Source organism: Brienomyrus brachyistius, chromosome 7, assembly GCF_023856365.1.
Source record: "Brienomyrus brachyistius isolate T26 chromosome 7, BBRACH_0.4, whole genome shotgun sequence".
NCBI classification, from domain to species: Eukaryota; Metazoa; Chordata; class Actinopteri; order Osteoglossiformes; family Mormyridae; genus Brienomyrus; species Brienomyrus brachyistius.
In genome coordinates, this window is record NC_064539.1 from 7,070,176 (window position 1) to 7,090,764 (window position 20,589).

Below are 20,589 nucleotides of genomic sequence, written 5' to 3' on the forward strand. Positions count from 1 at the left end.
TATTTTTTATGTTTTTATATAGTTTTAGCTCGTTGGTGACAAGCAAACATTTGCTATCATCAGATACTATTTTAATAGCTGATCAATAAAAGTACCGTCTTCGTGGGTTTTAGCACCGGTAATGCTGTTCTTATTGCAATTCAGTCTCCAATACAGCAGGTGGCGGTGCTTGCTAACGCAGGAGATTGTAAATTACGTGCCCCATGCCTCACAGGAAAATATGGAAACGTGGTAATGTGTATGGAGCTGCTATGGAGGATATACCTGCAGATGTGAAGGCGTTCCTTCGGGAACACCCGTTTTTAGAGGTTACAGAAGCTAAAAAGGTTCGTGAGACCACAGTGATTTATTCTATGCCATCTGCTCGTGTCTTAAATTATAGAAGAACGCTATTATTATATTAGACGATCAGAGTTTTCTGCCACGCTTTTTACATGATTCCTAAATAACTACATCGATCAATCTTTTGAATTGTCATAGTTGTAATTAATGCAGCAGATTTCCCCCCCCCCCCCCTCGTGATATCGAAATCTTTTCTTTTGACGGTGCCATGTGAACTTCTTTATTTCCTCAGATAAAATGTACACTTAATGGTCACGAAATCCCTCTAAATGTAGCAGAGCTCCATAAGTTTGCCTCCGGAAAGAAGTACGAAAAGCTCTGCACTCGGGCAAATTTTAACTACAGTGAATATGAGCCACATGTGGTGCCGAGCACCAAGCAACCGTGAGTACGCTGTGAGAAGCAAGGTGTCCTGTATATCGTGACTGACTCAGATATACTTTTTTATTTATGACCAGGACGATATAACCAAATGTGTACAGCATTTGCGTTTGTTGTTTAAATTTGTTTTAAAATGGACTTTTATCCCATTCACAGCAATCAGCTCTTCTGCAAGTTGACTCTCCGCCATATCGGTCGGATGCCTCACCATGTTTTGAGGCACGTCAACGGGAAGCGTTACCAACGGGCTCTGCGGCAATGTCAGTATGGTCTTCTGCTTTCCATCCCAGAATAACCTGCTCCTCTGTCCCAAAAAGTTGTCAAGTACTAGGCAACCAGTTACAATAAAAGTATTATTTTACAAAGACTGTCCCCTGTGGGGTTCTCTTATTCTGTTCTTTAATTGTGGCCGAACATTTAAATTTTATGTTTCCATTCCTCTGTTTAGAGTAAATGATGAAGGCATTCCCCTACGAAAAACAAGATAATTGAAGTTGTACATCATTTTAAATTTTAAAAGGACAATAAAATATTTTTATTCTTTGAATTAATATGGTGCAGTCTTTGTCCAGTCATAATCACATGCAAAAATCTTGCTTGTTTTTTTCCAGTTTGGAATGTACCAACCAAACCTATCCCCTTTTCTAGATAATGAATGCAAGGAAAAAGGTATAGAATTTGTGCCTGCAAGCCTGAAACACAAGAAGCCTAAAGAAGGTAGAAGAGAAGGCAGGCAGGCCAGCTCTAGGCGAGGGAATGAAGTGTGGGCGCCCAGTTCCAATGAAGAAGATGGCAGCGAATCAGAGGACAGCTTGAGTGACCTCTATCCTTGTCAGTACCAGCTCATCCGGAATGTACTGTGTGTGACTTATTGCAGAAAACTCTATGAAATGCAGTGTTGATCATGCACTACATATCTGATTATGGTCATAGTTTAAATGCATGATATAAGAACAGTAAAATCAGTTAATGTGCACCTGTGACGGCAACTTCATTCCGGCGCTTTGCGTGTCTACAGCGTCCATGTTCACCTTGAAAAAGCAGTGTGAGGTGGAGAGGGATGGCGATGACGGCTTTCAGACGGTTGATGAGGATCAAGAGGCTTCGCCAATGGAGGTGGACAAACCAGTGTCTGAGAAGCGAAAAAAGGTCAGCCTCTGAGTCATGCTCATCGGTCATTTTTGTTTGGGGATCGGAGGAGCTTAAGATCTGGACAGCTGATTTGTTTTGGTTTTTTTTTTGTTTATGATCTTAATTTATGCTAGTTATTATTGATGTATTGATCCTAAGAGAAAGGCACTGTCTTACTGGGATTATGAATGACAGTTTAAATGGTGGCTGTAGGCATCAAGTACGTGACTCTGAACTTGCCAGCTTAAAGGTTTTGTTTTCTTTATTACAGGGACAGGCTTCAGGTTTTAAGAAGAAATTCAAGAGCAAGAACAAGAAACGAAACCGCAACAATAAAATTGTTTGAGTTTAAAAAAAAAAAAGCTTGTTGTTTTTCTAATAAATTAATATGATTTATCACTAAAGTTGGATATTAGTGTAAATTGGACATGTACAATGAAAAATGATTAGTGCATCATAGTGTCATAATGCATGTATTTTAGTCCACATAGATCCAGTAGATCACTCTGGAAAATAACTTCATAAGTCAGGTTGATGCGTTTGCTCACTTTTCTCCTGCACTCCAGAGACTGGTTGTTCCTAAGTTGCCTTTAGTATGTGAGTGAGTGTATGTGCCTTGATGGATTCTCTGGAAGAAATTTCACCATACATAGGACATGCTGTACCCAACGATCGGAGTAGCGTGGCTCTTCTATTAGTACTCCTTTGCAGTAGGCGGCGGTATGAACCAACATCTATGCATCATTCGTCATCTTTAGGAACTCTGGGTGATTCATAGATTTTATGCAGGAACTAGAGTTGAAACAATGGAACTGTTTTTCGCTCAGGCAAAATAAGTGAAATATATTTGCTTAATAACCATTTTCAGGAAAAGCTTAGGACGCAAGCTTCTTCGTTTTAACTGTACTCATTAAACGGTAGAAATCCTCTGTAAAATCCAGTAGTATTACGTTTAAAAACTAGTTTCAGTCGAGCTACTCTTGCTACTGATCTAGTTCTTTTTGGGATTTCTACGCTGTGGTGGAGCGCACCAGGAAATGCGAGGTGCGAATTGAACGCTGCGGACAGGAGGCGGAGGACGCGACCGGGACGAATAAACAAAGTGCTACAGAGAGCACATAAATAATAAGGTCTAAAAAAGGTAAGATCATATGTAATCACCCTGCATTTGTACCGCGAAGGGATCGTATAACACCGCGACATGGAACGACAAACCAACAGCAGCATGCTTTACTATAGTAGATTTTGTGTTTTGCAATCAGTTGGTATTAAGAGGCGAGAGCACAAAGGGACCGTTTCTTTTTAATATCCGTTTTGATTAAGTAACCATATATGTAAAATCAACAATGCATGAATATCTGTATTACTGTTCTTATCAGAAAAAAATGTTCTTGCCAACACTATAATTTAATGATGTATGATACATAATTAACGAATCCTATGATGTATAAACAGAACGTGAATGGACAGCGTCGTGCAATCCGAAGAAATAATCAGCTGAAATTCTAGTTTTAGGCTACCCGAACCTTTAATTTCTTCTCCGCGTTTGGCTGGATGTTAAATTAATAATTATGAATAAAATATATATGCAACCTTGTTACTGATGATTATAAGCCAAAGTAATCGCTTTCCAACAGAGAGAGAATGAGAACGCATGGCATTTTCCAGCACAACGCCTGTTTTCAGTGTAATGTAATGCGTTTGTTCACAACGGTTTACTTTTGTTGTTTAGACTTTATTGACGGTAATAATAAATTCAATTGGAATGATCGTTTGTAGATTAAAAGACATGCCAGATCACAGAATAGCTACGCTCGACTCCCCTGCTGTCATTTTTACCCCCATATTTCACACACACACGGTTGTTTTTTTCCCTCCAAAAAATATAAGTATTTTTTTGGAGAAAAAAATACTAGCACATTCACTTGTCCTGCTATCACAGAGATGCTCAGCAGAGGGCAGGTTAGACCGTTACATTCATCCATCTGTCTGTCTGTCTCTCCATCCACTTTCTGTACCTGCTTGTATAGCCCTTTGAAAACTCTACCTTGGTGGTGGTTCCGAGTCGCATTATCACACTGATAATCACTGAGTTTTATTTGGTCTGGGAAGCTGAAGTACAGTGTTTTCACTTGGTTGACAACTTCTCTCAAGCTTGGCTCATCTCCAGTGCCCATTCCTAGTGTTGTGAGCCTTGTGAAACCTAGTGCTAAGCTCACAGTCTTGCGTCTACATATCTCTTTGTTGTGCTTCACCATGGTCTTGCCTTTCCTTAGTATGAGTCCCACTGGAAATGGGACAGGCGCAGGGTGTATCCTAAGAGAAGACGCAGTCAAAATAACTCAGAAACACTGAACTGCTCCCACACTCAGGGTGAAGAGTCAAGCTTGCTCAGGATTTCGCTGAGAAATTCCAAGGTTTCAAAGTTTTCATATGGCCATAGGTACTCGGTACGATGAAATTATTGCAGAACAATCGTTGTGGAACCAGGGTCAGATGTTTGTGAGGTTTTCGTGTGGTTTTACTGGCATAATCATATTAAAGGATTAACTGAATTTTAACTGAATCTTGCATTTGTTCCTGGAGTGCGATTGTAGTATGAATGAATATCTAGTTATATGGAAAATATGCAGCCTTATGATTTGATGTTCACTATCATTGCAGACACCTTTTCAAAGCAATTCTGCCGTTTTCTTGTAGGAGAAACTGCAGTCTCTACTCTGTCCGGTAGCCCCTAAACTGAAGGCAACCCAAGAGTGACTCCTAAGACCAGGTCGCCATCCTCGGCACGGCATGGCGACCTCCTCCCCAAAGTTCATGTGGTGCCCCTGCCACAAGCACAAGATCCCATCCAAAGACACTCATGAACGCTGCTTGCACTGCCTGGGCATACAGCATGCCAAGGAGGCCGTGCTGGAATATGGCAAGTGCCCACACTGCGCCATGATGGACTGGAGCACGTGCATCAACCGGCTCACCAAGGTGCAAGAGTTATTGCACCGTGAGAACCAGCAGAAGAAATGCCAAGCTGCCCAATCGGCATCCAAGGCGGACACCACCCCAGCCACCCTCAGCGAATCAAAAACCATGAAAGAACCCGGTCCGGTCTTGCCTCATTTGGCGCCTCTACCCGCTACGACCGTGCAGTCCTCCACTCTTCCAGTGATGCTCACCATCCTGTCCCCTCCCACCTCACAAGCTGACTCCAATCCCACTGTCCAGAAAGGTGCCCATGTGTCTCCGCTGGCCAATCAGCAGTCTGCTGACCTGCCCCTTCCTCTGGGACAGCCCAGTACTCTTGCAGGAACACACCGCTCCCACAAACGGAAGCACTCCACGTGCCACTCGCGGCGATCCAAGTATTCGAAGCGGAGTCGCAGGCGCTGTCGCAGACGATCGCCTTCGTCCTCCTCCTCTTCCTCCTCCTCGTTCAGCTCGTCGTGTTGGAGTTCCTCGGATGCCTCGTTCCAAGAGGGGAGGTCACGGAAAGCTCCTCGGACAGAGTCCAAGGTCAGGCGGCTACTGGGGATGGTGCAGCAGAAGCTGGAAGCCCAGCAGCAGGCTGCTGAGGCACAGTGGACCCTCCTGGAGAAGCGTATTGAGGCTCTGGAGACCAGGGCCTCTGAGCCAACACCACTACTCCCTATCGCCACCCCCAGCCAAACCCCACAGTCAGTATCTGAATCCCCTCCAACAATCGAGGGGCAGCGGGACGAGCCAGAGGAGCGGCATAACGTGCGTGCAGTGGGACCAACCATGGAACCAATCCTTCACGCAGTGGTGAAACAGGAGGAGGAACCTGCTTCCATCTCAACTGGCTGGAAGGCAGAGGGCCCCACTGGGGATGCAGGTGCGTCCCACCTGCCTGAGGAACCCATCTCTAGGCAGGATGTTCTCGCAGCTGCTGAGCTTCAGGCTCTCATCGCCCGTGCCGCCAAGTACCTCAGCATCGAGTTCCCTGGCACACTGGCCAACCCTACCTCCCCGTGTCCCACCATGGTTCCCGAGTTCGAGAGCCTGGTCCAGAGCACGTGGTCCAACCCTGCCAGCTCGCGGCCCTTCAGGGAGCTATTCTGCAAGATGTACCGGCTGCACGAGAACCAAGCCCCGGCTTACGACCGCATGCCCCAAGTTGGACGTTTCATGGCAGCCATCTTCCAGGCCGTGGAGCCCACAGAAAACAGGGAGGCAACACCGCCAGCTAAGGGCTGGAGCTTCACTGAGACCCAAGCAGAGAGCATGTACCAGACTGCTGGAATGCTGGTCAGGACTGCCAACTACTTGCGATACCTCTCGGACTACCAGAAGCATCTCTTGCAGGAAGTCTCTGAGGATGCTCCCTCCGAGCGACTCGTGACCATTCTCAACGAGCTGAAGCTGATTGGTCAGTTTGCCTTCCAGCTGTCCTCCCACCAGGCTGAGCTCTCTGGCAGGGTCATGGCGGGGTCGGTAGCCATCCGGAGGCAGGTCTGGATGGCCAAGACCAACTACACCGATTCCCTGAAAGCGACAGTAGCAGACCTTCCTTACGTGGTCTGTCAGACCGTGGAGGTCGGTACGGGCACCACATCCACCGAGGACCGGTGCAAGCAGGAAGTACCATGTGCACCTCAGAACACATGAAAAAATCTTGACTGGGGGAGGCGAGGGAATCAAATTTACAACTGAATCCAGAAATTCTGTTAAAACACTTCTGTTACATAACTTTTGTAACTGGCTGTACATTCACATTTAGTTTTTGGATGTCCCGTCTAAGTGTACCAGCCTTCAGAAAAGGCAGTTGGTTTAAAATTGACAAAAGATTGAAATCTTTGAATGTGTACATGTACATCTGCGGCAGTTTATGTAGTTACAGAAATACAGCATAAATGACCTCTAATTACTGCTAAAAAGCACTCTGGTGTCAACTCCTGTTATTTAAAGACAAATGGATGTTTTTTTAAATATTTATAATGAAGGGCATTGAGGATACTGGAATGCCCATTCTGAAAAAGGTGATGTCATTCTAAGTCGTTGATTGTGGGTTAAATGTATGTTTATGGCCCTCATTGGCTAACACAGTCCAACAAAAGATGTTCTCAGGTTGAATGTTTCCTTTGGTTACTGATAACTCTTCTGTGATTCATGTTTGACTCTTAACTGGTACCACTTGTTCCTGCTGGACTCCTAATTGGAGAACCTCTTCAATATTTCGTGTTTAATAAATTGTGCATTTTTATACTTTATGTATATATAAACTCATCATAAAGGTAGAATCCATGGCATTTAATTTATAGCTCATTATCAACAGCCTGCTTCCTGTGGTCCACTGTGTCCGCCAATCAGAAGGTGTGAACTTGCTTGTTACCGAAGGGGAGGGCTGAATGTGTGCCCACTGATGCATTGCCCTCCTAAGTAGGATGCTTTTTGCCGTACAGTTTAATCATGGCTTAAGCGTAACTTTGAACATTAGTTTTACACCAGTAGTGAAAACGAACAGCGAAAGGTTCGACATATGAATTCGAGTATACAAGTCGGTAGAACGTACAATATCGGCCACCAAAAAAAGTCATTAATGGGTAACGATATGTGTCAGTATCGAGGAAAGGTGAAATCAATGTCATGGTAAATAGCGTATTAATGGTTATATTTTTATATTCGCGTGTACCTGGTTCGTGTCTATTGGCTAATCTACGACATTGACGTCTAAGTGCAGCAAACCTTCCCCTGCCGCGAACATGCATTTCACCAAAACGAAAAGAACATACGGACACAAACATAGAAATCCTGGTAAGCTAATGGTAGAGAAAGCTGTGTACGATGGCATCTTAAATGGCAATACTTTTTGCTTCTGTATTGGACACGAGTCTATTATTAGTTTTAAAAATCACGGTAGAAGCAATACTATATATAAAAGTTATTTGGAATAAAAATCAGGCAAAACAAAGGACAGTCGTCACTTACGATTTTTACTGTCCTGCTTTTCCAACCCTATAATACTGTTCTTACGTATTTGAAAAACATGAAATATACAGCCAGACTGATATTTCGGTTCAAATTATATTACTTTTTACAAATACAGTATCGATTATATTCAGATAATGTGTAAATTATGTGTCTTAATCGCATTGATTTGATTTACTTTTCGTTTCGTGGCCCCTGGCTGTATTAGGGGACATAAATCTGCTGCTGTCAGCTCTCAGCCGACCGCCGACTTACTAACGCCGAAGACGGAGAGACACTCAGCCGATGCCCAGCCATGGGGAGTGACCCCTCCGGCTCGGTACACGTGGCAAGCGGCAGCCGCGAGACGCGGGGCTGTGGGCGCGGAGCATTGTGGGACGGAGGCGGCCTTTCCAGCGTAGACAGTCCGAGCTCCGGAGACTAAATACTGGTACTGGGGCGGGGGTGAAGAGTCCAGAGAGACGCCGCACGGGGTGGAAGCGTGACGCCGACTGCAAGCGATGGGGCAGGACGTTTTAATGAGCGCCGCCGAAGACGTGGCCGACCAGGTAAAGGCGTGGGGGGTCTGACAGGCTGCTGAGGGGGGAGACGGGAGCGGGAGTGTGGCAGGGGCTCGGGAAGCCGGTACGGGGGGGTGGCCGCGGCTGGGGGTGATTAACCGGGCCTTAGCGGGAGAGCCGTACTGCCCAGTTGGCATCTGTTAGCCCCTGAGCACGACGCTCTCTCAGCTGGGCGCCGGGCGACGCAGCCTGACGCTCGACAAGCTTTAACTTCATTTCATTGCGCCTTTTTGTTTGAATCTAACACTTGTTATGGGGCGATTTCTAATTAAAATAAATCAGCAGCTAGCTATAAAAATCCCAGTATACCTGTTGAGTAAAATATTAACATGGCTGGCAGCTTTACAGAGCTGAATGGTAATCTGAAGATTTGTGCTAGATGGGTAAATAACTGGTAATCCGATCAATGTCCTTGTCTCCTGACCAGCATGCTTAGCAGAACCGCTACTTGAGGGGGTGAAAAGTTTTAGTCCAGAGACTGATTGGGCTTCTTAGTTCACCGGAAAATATCTCGCGTTTTTTTTCGTCGTGCATAATGGAAATTTAACTAGGTAACAGATTATTTGCTTTAATCATCATCGAATGAATTCCTAACTGTGACAGTATAACCAGACGTATTTCTGTGATGTGAAGTACAGATAATGCAGATCGACAAGCAGCAAGATTCTTTTTCCTCTCAAAAATTACCTTTTACTTCAGAGGGACTTGCATGCCTTGCTTGCTGCCTTGCTCTGACATTGATCTTTAAAGTGCAGTACCTAAAGAAAATGCTCTTTGGGAAATTTTGTTGTCACAGACTTGTTTTGTGCACGCAAAGTGCATATAGAGGCACAACAAGAGCGCAATGAAACAAAGTAATTGGCAGGTATTGGTGTAATTAAGTAATCTCATTCCAAGGTTTGTCTTAATCCAGTGATTGCTCCATGCTCAGGTAAAGATTTTTAAAGATCCTTGATACCTTTCTGCATTGACAGAATTAACTTCTCAGGCATTTGATGCAGAGCTAATTTACACATCAACAATATGTTGACATTATATTGCCAACAGTATGGGTCTTGTGTGTGCTTGAAGCTCTGGAGAACCTCTTCATGGAGAACCTCTTTCTAATGCCACAGGTGGAACTCATGCCTTTCCCGGCATTACCAATCCAGGTTTTAGTCACCATGGCCCTATGATCAAATTAAGTACACTGAACAAAAATATAAACGCAACACTTTTGTTTTTGCTCCCATTTTTCATGAGATGGACTTAAAGATCTACAATTCATTCCAGATACACAATATTACCATTTCTCTCAAACATTTCTCACAAATCAGTCTAAATGTGTGATAGTGAGCACTTCTGCTTTGCTGAGATAATCCATCCCACCTCACAGGTGTGCCACATCAAGATGCTGATCTGACATCATGGGTAGTGCACAGGTGTACCTTATACTGCCCACAATAAAAGGCCACCCTGGAATGTGCAGTTTTGTCTCACAGCAAAATGCCACAGATGCCACAAGCATTGAGGGAGCGTGCAATTGGCATGCTGACAGCAGGAATGTCAACCAGATCTGTTGCTCGTGCATTGAATGTTCATTTCTCAACCTTAAGCCGTCTCCAAAGGCGTTTCAGAGAATATGGCAGTACATCCAACCGGCCTCACAACCGCAGACCACGTGTAACCACACCAGCCCAGGACCTCCACATCCAGCAGGTTCACCTCCAAGATCGTCTGAGACCAGCCACTCAGACAGATAATGCACGGCCCCATGTTGCAAGGATCTGTACACAGTTCTTGGAAGCTGAAAATGTCCCAGTTCTTGCATGGCCAGCATACTCACCGGACATGTCACCCGTTGAGCATGTTTGGGATGTGCTTCACCGGCGTATACGACAGCGTGTACCAGTTCCCACTAATATCCAACAACTTCGCACAGCCATTGAAGAGGAGTGGACCAACATTCCACAGGCCACAATTGACAATCTGATAAACTCTATGCGAAGAAGATGTGTTGCATTGCATGAGGCAAATGGTGGTCACACCAGATACTGACCGGTTCTGACCCCAGACCCCCAATAAAGCAAAAAACTGCACATTCCAGGGTGGCCTTTTATTGTGGGCAGTATAAGGTACACCTGTGCACTACCCATGATGTCAGATCAGCATCTTGATGTGGCACACCTGTGAGGTGGGATGGATTATCTCAGCAAAGCAGAATTGCTCACTATCACACATTTAGACTGATTTGTGAGAAATGTTTGAGAGAAATGGTAATATTGTGTATCTGGAATGAATTGTAGGTCTTTAAGTCCATCTCATGAAAAATGGGAGCAGAAACAAGAGTGTTGCGTTTATATTTTTGTTCAGTATATAATGCTAAGTTTTCTCTCTCAATCCTTCCAGGGATGAAAAATACAGCCTGTATGTAAAAATCTGACACATTTTGTGTTCCCTGTGTTTTGAATCAGCTGTGCCTCTGTGGACGTAACTGTATCCCTTCTACACTTTTCCTGCTCTATATGGGGACAGAGGTCGTATACTTCAGTTTAGGTTACCCTCCCAAGTGCATGGATAAGATTGTGTGCAAAAACTCAGACGCCCATACCCTTGTGTGTGAATGAAGGTCTTAATCTTCCTGCTGTACATTTTGGGGCTCACGCTGTGATGTAATCGCGGATCCCTGCCCTACCCCACCTGCGGTTATTGACTTATTGCCATGAAGGGAGGAAAGTCCGCAGTGTTGTGAAGGCACAGTCCAGGGATGGCCATTTTCTGTTTACCTTCTCTGTTTGTCTTGGTTTAGAAGCAAATGAGGCACATTGTTTCTATGGGGACGCTAAGCAGCATCGTAAAATACTGGTGCCTTTTTCATCTGGGAATCTGATCGCAACATTTTCACAACAGTTGTGTGGGATGCTTCGCAATTTCTCTTCTTTCTCTATGCTGTCGATATCAGAGATTGAGATCTATCCCCTGCCCCTTTTCACCAGTCGTATCTATTTTGTCCACTCCTGCCTCATGTAGAGATTTGTAAAATTTATTTTGTGATTTTAGGAGCAGCACTGAAACAAAGTGCTAAAAACAGGGGCTAATGTCGGTTATGTCCAGAAGTGACATTTAAAAGAGGTCTGTACTTGTATGCTTATTGTAACAGTATACAGCTAAGTTCAACCCAATTCATTTTCGTATAGCGCCTTTCACAACAGTGTCGCCTCAAGGCACTTTACATGGGTGTGTTCATTAAAACACTCAGAAAACTGATTATAAGATTAAAAACTTGATAGTAAGAAGATGCCTTTCTTATGAAGGGGGAGGTGAGGCTTAGGGTGGAGGTTAATCAAACTTTGTCACAGACTAGTAAACAGAAGTAGTGATATCCTTCCTCAGCTCCACATAAACAAAGAGAAAAAGGAAATTTGCTTTAAAATGTAATTCAATATCCTTTGACCTGATATAAAAACAGCTAATGGGTGTTTTTCACGGAATGCTGTGACTAAATGAAAATGAGCATGTTGCTGATCTACGACTGGATCTATGCTAGGGCACACTAACTTTTATGAACACGTGCATAAACTTGCAGCAGCTCAGGTGCACTCTAACTGGTCTCCTGCAATCCCATTCACATGGAGTTTCTTGAGCTCTGATTGGTTGCCGAGGCTTGGCAATGCTGATGTGGTGGATTTGGTGGGTGGGGCCAGTTCCAAATGAAGCTTTCTGTGTGTGGACTAGCTTGAGTTTATGTGGCAGTGGGGTTAGTAGTTCTATCCCAGTTAACCACTATTCTTAAAACAGGTCGTCTCTAATGATTTAAAAACTTGTTCAGTGTTTGCTTCCAGAAAATGTTCTTGACCTAAATATCAGGGAATGATGAGTTTGGATCTGAAACGGCAGAAAATAAATTGGATTTAAATTTAGATTAGGCCTGCTTTAAATACAGCATATGATCTGGGCCAAGCACAAAATTGTACTTTTGTCATACCTTCTTGCGTGTGGCTACCATTTTTAACGTGTGTCAACTCTATAGATGCACTTTTAATTAATGTAACTTCCATATGTGTTGTCACTCTGCCATACCATGGTTGCATTTTCCACTGATGCCAGGGAACAGGCTCTGGGTGTCAGTTGGAAGAATAGGTGCTTTTGCACCACAGGAACTTTTTTCTAGAACTAGGACTTTTTTTTTCCCAAGAACCAACAACTTCCAGCTGGTTCCCGCTGCAGGATTTCTATCTGATTGTAGTTTGTTGTACGTAGTTCCAGAACATGTTTTTGGTCTCTACTCTGGCCTTGGTACTTTTCTTTTGAACACAAACTGCTGGAATGGGGCTTATTGCATTTGACTTGCTGATTGGTTGACCGAGATCACCGGCGCTAACTTGGAAGTTACACAGAAGTGCGGGAAAAAGGGATAGAAGTAGTGTAGCAAAAATTGAGCAGATGGAATTATTTTTGTACCTTGATTACATTTAATGCATCAATGATTATCTTTAACATGCATCTCCATATTTCTGCATCAGAAACTTTTTTATCAATAATCAATATACTTGACGTCAAAAACAAGGCTTCTGTTATGGAAAGTGGCTCTTGAAGCAGCCCCGGTGTGGACAGACGCCCATGCGTATCTTAGCAACAGTCCATTAAAACTCTCCCAAGGTTTTTGGTCATAAATAGCCGGAATAGAATTAGGTGCTACCTGCCTGTCCTCCACTGTCCCACATAAGTGCTTTGTTGCCATATGATGCACCTTCATGCAGGCTCTTTGGCTTTGGGAATTGTCTGTAGGACATTATTTCTGATTTCACATTTTGAATGCAGTCTTGTGCTGCATATTGACGTTTTGGTCATCGATGCACTAGATCTACGACATGGTCTCATCAGATTCTAGGGATTTTGCAGCTCTACTATCGCCTAGCGACGTTGTAGCCTTAACAGCGCCGTGGATATCTCACAGTTTGTGGAGATGCTGGTGTAAACAAACCTACTGTGCTGCCAGTCTTATAAAAGTATAGTACGAATGGTTATGGTACAGTGCATAATACTTGATAGTGATATTTGTCACTGGTTTATGTATGTACTATACTGTACTTTTAATATACTCTTGCACAATGACAAAACAACTCGTATCTCAGAACGTATCTTCTTCATTAAGGGATGCATGACTGTCATTTTTCAAATGGTTGCATTTGATATTTTAGCTTTACAAAAGTTCATATGCTCTTAGCCACAATGTCCTTGATGTCCTTGAAATGTTTTTTTTTTTTTTGTGCCTCTTGTCTGTCCTTCACTGGATGATGTAACGGTTTTAAAATGCAAACATCTAGGACCCATCTAGGGTATTTGTCATTGAATTCGTTGCTTTATCAAAGCTAGTTCTGACAGATAAGATGCATCATGCATTCATTAATATTTCTCTCTGATAACGTGGTCTGTCTGATCAAAGTGCTGTGTTTCCTTAGCAGCCAAAAGGCCTTGAGAGCAAAAATCAAATGAAAGCTTAAATCGCCGTGCACTGTGAACAGTGATTGGGTACTTTTCAACGCTGAGCGCTTGTCTTACGTCTGATCCGAATCCAGCATCAGACTCGCATGCATGCATGATTCTGTGATGATTCGTTTGGTTCAGGCTCATTCGTATCAATGTCAAGGTTGAGGTTCTGAATTCAAGCTTTAGGACTAAGTGCCTTTTGCAGGAAGTAGCAGAAACATTTGCATTGCATTTACATTCAGCAGACGCCTTTGTCAAAAGCGATGCGAAAGTGAGGTAAATATCACATCGCAAACATTCATGCCATCAAGCAGTCAACTAGCTAGGCTGAGCTTCCAGTGAAAGCCCAGGTACAAGTGGAAGCAGTATTGGAGCAGGAGCTCAGGAGCTACCACAAGCAAAGGTAGTCTTGGCTCATAGCTCGAACTGCCTGAACATAATTTCATATTTGTTCCCCATGGCTGCCTTTCACGTGAGTAACCTCGGTGTTCATCCATCTGTTCGTTAAGTTCTTGCGGGAACGTTCTGTAAACGTCAGCAGACCATGGTAGGGCCTCACGCTAATGTCTTCCCTTACACGACTTGCTTGTTGATGCTAATATTTGAGGGAAACGCAAGGGCAGCGAGAGAGCATTCGCATCACATGCAGAGAGCTCGGTTGTGAGGGGAAGATTGTCCTTTAGCTATATGCAAATATATTAGGAGTGGCACGGTGGCGCAGTGGTTAGCACTGCTGCCTCACACCTCTGGGACCAGGGTTCGAGTTTCTGCCATGATTCCATGTGTGTGGATTTTGCATGTTGCCGTCCATGTCGTTGTGGGGATTCCTCTAGATACTCTGGTACAAATGTAATTGTCCAAACTAGTCTGATTTCACGAAAAGTGCCTGAGGTGAAAGGGTAAAACGTTGGATTAACTAAACATTTATCAACAGGCATTTATCATTGCACCTCATGCGAGTCTGGTTGTTGCATCGACTCCAGAAGCCGATTTATCAGATTTGAGCATCAAGCTTCCTGTCCTTTCAGTTCCTGCGTGTGACGAAGCAGTACCTGCCCCACCTGGCACGCCTCTGCCTTATCAGTACCTTCCTTGAAGATGGCATCCGCATGTGGTTCCAGTGGAACGAGCAGAGAGACTACATCGAGAGCACCTGGAACTGCGGCTACTTCCTGGCTACGTGCTTCGTGCTCCTGAACCTCTTGGGCCAGCTAGGTGAGGTGGGGTCGGGAGATGGCTTGGGGAGAAGATTGCCCCGAAAAAAGCTCTCCTCCTCAAGTTGACAAGATGTTACACTTTGCTGTGGGGCATTAATGTAGTTGTCAAGGACATGTGGTTGTGGGTGTAAATCCCAGAAGATGCCCTGCTGTGGTACCTTTCAAGAAAATGCTTCACCTGCATCGCTCCAGATTCAGGAGCCCAGTTTTGTAAATGGATAATATTTGTCATGGAAGCAGAATGTGCAATAAATGCATGGTTGTGGTTTCTGAGCTATGAGTTCAGGGTTGTTAGTCCTTTTATTAGTTCTTTTAACTTGTCCGAAGGGCCCATTCATCCTATACAGCTGTTTTTAAGCCTCACTGTTTTGGCTTTGAGGCCGAACCTCCTACTACTTGGCAGTGGAGCAAAGAGGTTTTGGGGGCGAGGTGCAGTGGCTCCTTGATCATCTTCTAGATACAGCAGCCTTTGTAGATGTCCGCCGGAGTGGTCCTAGCAATCTTCTCTGCTCTTTCATTAACCTGCTGGAAGGGCTGGTGGGTTGAGACTACGCTGGACCCAAACCAGTTTGCGAGGACAGTCACTGTGGTGCCTAACATCACTCATTAGCGAAACGATTTTTTTTGATGAAAGTACCCAGAAAAATAGTTTTGAGCCTTTCGCTCATAAATCCAGCTCTTTTACTTCAATGACCTTCGAGTCATATTATTGTCGCCTTGAGAACTGGCCAACATTAACAGGAAGTTGCATTGGCTCTTCATTGCTGTGGTATTTGTGCATTAACCCTTGAGAGTGACGGTGTAACTGAGCTGAACCTTTCTCACTGACAGGTGGCTGCGTCCTGGTTCTCAGTAGGAATTTTGTACAGTATGCCTGCTTTGGGCTGTTTGGGATCATAGCTCTACAGGTAAGTCCAGACTTCAGTGCTCTGTGTGCTTCCAGCCATTCTCCCCGTATGTTTTTAGCTAAGAAAAGTGTTTATTGTGTCATTTTTCTCCTTTTAGACTGTTGCCTACAGCATTTTATGGGATCTTAAATTCTTGATGAGGTGAGTCTTGTGATTCTTTTCCAGGTTAGGGATAAGTTCTTTTTGGTCCTACAGGTATCTGCTTTTCTACAACATGGAAACTAAGCTTCTTAAGACAAATATGAAATTAGACTTTACCTACAGAGCAATCCCTTGCAAAGGTCCATTTGGCGTCATCCATAACTCAAAATGCTATGCGTTTCTGACGTAAACTTAATATATTATGTTTTTGTATGTTTGACTGACGAGTTTGTATGAAAAGAGATTCGAATTGACGCACTGATGCTAAAAGTAGGTGATTTGATTGTTATTATCGGGAGGGGGGGGGCACGCCCCTGGCCACACACAGCCATTCCACATACACATACAAGCAAAATGTACACCTTCCAAAGGACTCTGTACATCTAATTACATGAGGGGAAAAAACCTGCAATGATTGGAAATTTTTTAAATTGTTTTCCCTCTCTTTCATGCCATTTTCTCCTCACAAATTCAGGATATAATACCGGTTGAAATAGCCTACACAAAGTTCAGAAAGTGGCACAGCTGGAAACTGTTTAAGGGGGGATCTTTTTCTGTGCTGCACTGCTAAAAATAACCGCGAAAGATCAGAAATGGAAGATATAGCTGACGCCATAGTATCAATTCTCAGATACTAATTTTTTATATCGATTAGTATCTGATTAGATACTCATTTTCACCATTATTGATACCAGCAGTGCGGTTTCCACCTCATTCGCCACACTTCACGCAGCACCACTACAGCATAGGCGCACGTCCACGCACGTGTGCACACACTTGTGCAGCCCCTGTTAATTTAAATGTTAACTTGGCCGGCGCATACCTTAACATTAGCCGTTTATCTATAAGCAATTGGCTAACAAACACTTTAGCCGTATGTTATCATTAAGGTAGCGGATAGGCGCAATGGCTAATAATAATATAGTTAATGTGGGAACACCGCAAAAACGTAAAACAATAATGTGTCCTGTAAAATGTGGTAAACATTTTTAAAAAATACCGCTGTATACCGTGAAACCGATACAACTTAACCTATATACCGTGATATACATTTTTGCTCATACTGCCCAGCTCTAGCACTAACCGATTACAACACAGGCAGTGCTCCCTCTACTGGGGAGTGGAGGGTGATGCATTTAAAAAATTTTGCTAACATTTAGGATGGTACCCCCCCCTCGAATCGCCTCCTTGATACTAAACTTGTCCATGCTCCGAGGCATTGTCTTTGCACATCCATAATGCTGGGAATGCCCTATACGCCCCCTTAACTAGTTGGTGTTCTGTGTTGCAGTTGTCTTCTAACTCTATACCATGTCACTCTTCAGGAACCTGGCCCTTGGTGGTGGGCTTCTACTGCTGCTTGCGGAGTCGCGCTCGGAGGGCAAGAGCATGTTTGCGGGAGTGCCCTCCATGGGCGAGAGCTCCCCCAAGCAGTACATGCAGCTGGGGGGCCGTGTTCTCCTAGTGCTCATGTTCATGACCTTGCTGCACTTAGACGCCAGCTTCTTCTCCGTAAGTACCTCATACTACCCTCAAAGACTAGGGCTTCATTTACAGAAGGCAGGAACAATGAGGCATTGACAGCCACTTTGGGTGGGATTAATGTGTGCTGTCAATCATCAGAACTGGTCTCTGATTGGCAGCGCTTGCCCAATAATCCCACCCGCTCAGGGCTCCCTAAACTTCATTCTATTTTCTGCTACAGCAGATATATTAAGCTGTTATTTCTGTTTTATTTTTGTTTACCAATATATACTGAGTTTATTAGGTGCACCTGCTTTTTAACACAAACGGCTAGCTTCTCCAAACAGTGAATCATGTGTCTGCAACTGAATACGTGCAGCACACAAGCGATTTAGTTACTGCGCAGCTGAGCATTAGCAAGGCTAAGACACGTGATCCCAGTTATTTTAAACGTGGAATGATTGCTGGCTACAGATCTCAGAAACAGCTACCATACTGGGATCTTGATGCACCACAGAGTTTAGGGAAAATGGTTAGATATATATAAAAAATACAGCATCCAGTCAGTGGAAATTCTGTGGCTTAAAAACACCGCATTCATAAGAGAAGGCGGAGAGAATGGGCAGACTCGTTAAAGGTGACAGGAGGCATTGAAATAACCGCAGTGTTGTGAGGAAAGGCATCTCTGAACGGCTCATCGACCCTTGAAGCGAATCTTGAGACAAAAAGGGAATCCTACCTTGTACTTGATAGAAGAACCTATTAAAGTGCAGACTGAGTGTATATCGTTTCGTTTGGGCTTATTGGACAGACTACGTTACAGATTGTACTTAATGAAGGTGTCTTTGGTGATGCAGTCTGTGTCTTCAGCATTCGCATTGACTAACGTGGAAATGTCGCTTTCGATTTCCCCTAATGCCTTTAATCTTTCTAAAGAAGCGCCTACCTATGTCCACCCACCCCCCTCACACGTCCCCCAGATCCTACAGAACATGGTGGGTACAGCCCTGATTATCCTGGTGGCCATCGGCTTCAAGACCAAGTTGGCCGCCCTCACGCTGGTGGTGTGGCTCTTCGCCATCAACGTCTACTTCAACGCCTTCTGGACGGTGCCGGCCTACAGGCCCATGCACGACTTCCTCAAATACGACTTCTTCCAGACCACCTCCGTCATCGGGGGCCTGCTGCTGGTGGTGGCACTGGGACCAGGTGGCGTGTCCATGGACGAGAAGAAGAAAGAGTGGTGAGCCAAATCCACACCTGCCTTCCTGGGGACAACAGAACCTCTGCGTTCCATGAAGACTCCTCCGGCATCGTTTGACCAGCTACTGTCTTTTTTTTTTTTTTTTTTTATAATAGTTTCAAGGTTTTCTTTATGCCTAATTTTTATTTGGTTTTATTAGATAAGATTGTCACAGCTTATATATTTTTTTTATACATTGAATTTGTGTGCAATTGTATATAATATATATATATATATATACCTATACATATTTATATACATATACACACACTTGCACAAACCCTATGAGATGCCAAGAATGACTTGTGTATCAGAACTAAGACTGAAGTTCTTAGTTCACATCTCCAGGAGTCAATACTGATGATGATGCCCTCTACAGGATGCAGTGGGTGAAGCAACTATAGACATTGAGTATACATTTCTGCAGTAGTCGGTAGAAACTTTCAGAGTTTCTGTAGAGGGAAGGTATACTTCTCTCTATACTCCTTCCTATATGTACCTGTTCTGCTGTTCATGTAAATCCTCTTTAAAATGAAGAACATTTGTTCTTGTGTGGTTGACAGGAGGATAGAAGGGTAGCTGATAATAATGTTGGAATGTCTCTAATCACAAGGTACATCTTTGCCCCGTGTGTGACAGAGATGTTCTCTGCTGCAAGGCAATGGGTCGTCCACCCCACGATGTGTCGATTACTCCTATTCCCTCGTAGTCTCGGCTCATTCTCAAAGCTCCGCCCCCGTTTCCATAGTACCAGGCAACGGAGGGGGGCGGGCTATGTGTACTTCACTCGTCATACTTAAATGGAGTTTAATCAAAACTTGATTGGCTTATGAGAATGTGATTTTTTTTTTTTTTTTTTTTGCCAGTTACAGATGTAGCTTCTTGTCGGTTCAGTATATAATCTTTCAAGAATTATACTGTCCTTTGTGGTTTTTTTTTTTTTTTTAATTTACAGTGTTTGAAATCATTTACCGTCTACAGTATCATGCAGAACAGGAGAGGTAGTATGTGGTCTTCTGAATTTTGTGTTTCCCAGTGTTTTTGCTCTGTATAACAGTTTAGATAAGAAAAAACCTAAGTGTATAGATTTTTTCAGAAGCTTATTTTTTTGCAAATGAGGAAAAAAATCAAAATAAAAATGGCAAACCAGTGTTTTTCCTTTCTCGTTGATTTCTTGACCTCCTCCAGTCGCGCTTGGCCTGTGTGTACAGGCTTTTGGATACATCACTTGATGTTCTATTGGAGTTCAGTGAGTGGAACACTTGTCAATCAAAGCAGTTGTATAAAAGACAACCTCAACATTATTGAGCACCACGTGAAATACAGAGTGTGGCTGGTGATTATCCACAACCAGCGGGTACTTCCATGCTTAAGACTGTTAATGAACTATTCTCGGCAGTGTAAAGGACAACGCTGGGTAATGTTAATTAAGTAGAGCAAGGTTTCAGAATAACATGTAATAAACCCACCAGGTCGGTCCAATGCGAGTATCGTGATATTATTAAAGTAACCTGGTAATTTGGGGTGAACTTCTTCAGGCTGGTGGTAAGGCTGTCCTCCTGGCATTGCAAGCAATCTTCGCTTCCATTTTGGAGATGCGTGTCTTCCCAACTTACTGGAAAATGGAACTTCTTGTCGCTATCTGAAAAGGGAAGGGTGATCGCCTGCATTGTGCCGACTACAGTCGGGTAACTCTGCTCTCGGTGACGGGTAAGGTCCTTGCTAGGGTCATCTTCAATAAGATCTACGATCACTTGCTTGCCTATCAGTAACCAGAGCAGTCTGGTTTT

The 20,589-nt window shown here is 43.8% G+C and overlaps 3 protein-coding genes across 3 annotated transcripts; all 3 read left to right on the top strand.

Annotated features, from left to right (window-relative positions):
• Nucleotides 1-44: 44 nt before the first annotated feature.
• On the top strand, nucleotides 45-2,256 carry surf2 (surfeit 2). Its single transcript, XM_049020336.1, has 6 exons — nucleotides 45-326; nucleotides 575-726; nucleotides 880-983; nucleotides 1,372-1,554; nucleotides 1,742-1,872; nucleotides 2,126-2,256. The coding sequence occupies exons 1-6, from the start codon at nucleotides 204-206 to the stop codon at nucleotides 2,198-2,200; spliced, it is 768 nt and encodes a 255-aa protein (XP_048876293.1). The 5' UTR covers nucleotides 45-203; the 3' UTR covers nucleotides 2,201-2,256.
• Nucleotides 2,257-2,344: 88 nt separating this feature from the next.
• On the top strand, nucleotides 2,345-7,074 carry LOC125746398 (putative POM121-like protein 1-like). Its single transcript, XM_049020334.1, has 2 exons — nucleotides 2,345-2,995; nucleotides 4,555-7,074. The coding sequence occupies exon 2, from the start codon at nucleotides 4,648-4,650 to the stop codon at nucleotides 6,475-6,477; it is 1,830 nt and encodes a 609-aa protein (XP_048876291.1). The 5' UTR covers nucleotides 2,345-2,995; nucleotides 4,555-4,647; the 3' UTR covers nucleotides 6,478-7,074.
• Nucleotides 7,075-7,150: 76 nt separating this feature from the next.
• Nucleotides 7,151-19,949, top strand: surf4 (surfeit 4). The gene is made up of 7 exons (XM_049020335.1): nucleotides 7,151-7,623; nucleotides 8,006-8,345; nucleotides 14,855-15,041; nucleotides 15,875-15,951; nucleotides 16,049-16,092; nucleotides 17,418-17,604; nucleotides 18,537-19,949. Exons 2-7 carry the CDS (start codon nucleotides 8,298-8,300, stop codon nucleotides 18,801-18,803), a joined length of 810 nt encoding a protein of 269 aa, XP_048876292.1. The 5' UTR covers nucleotides 7,151-7,623; nucleotides 8,006-8,297; the 3' UTR covers nucleotides 18,804-19,949.
• Nucleotides 19,950-20,589: the final 640 nt, after the last annotated feature.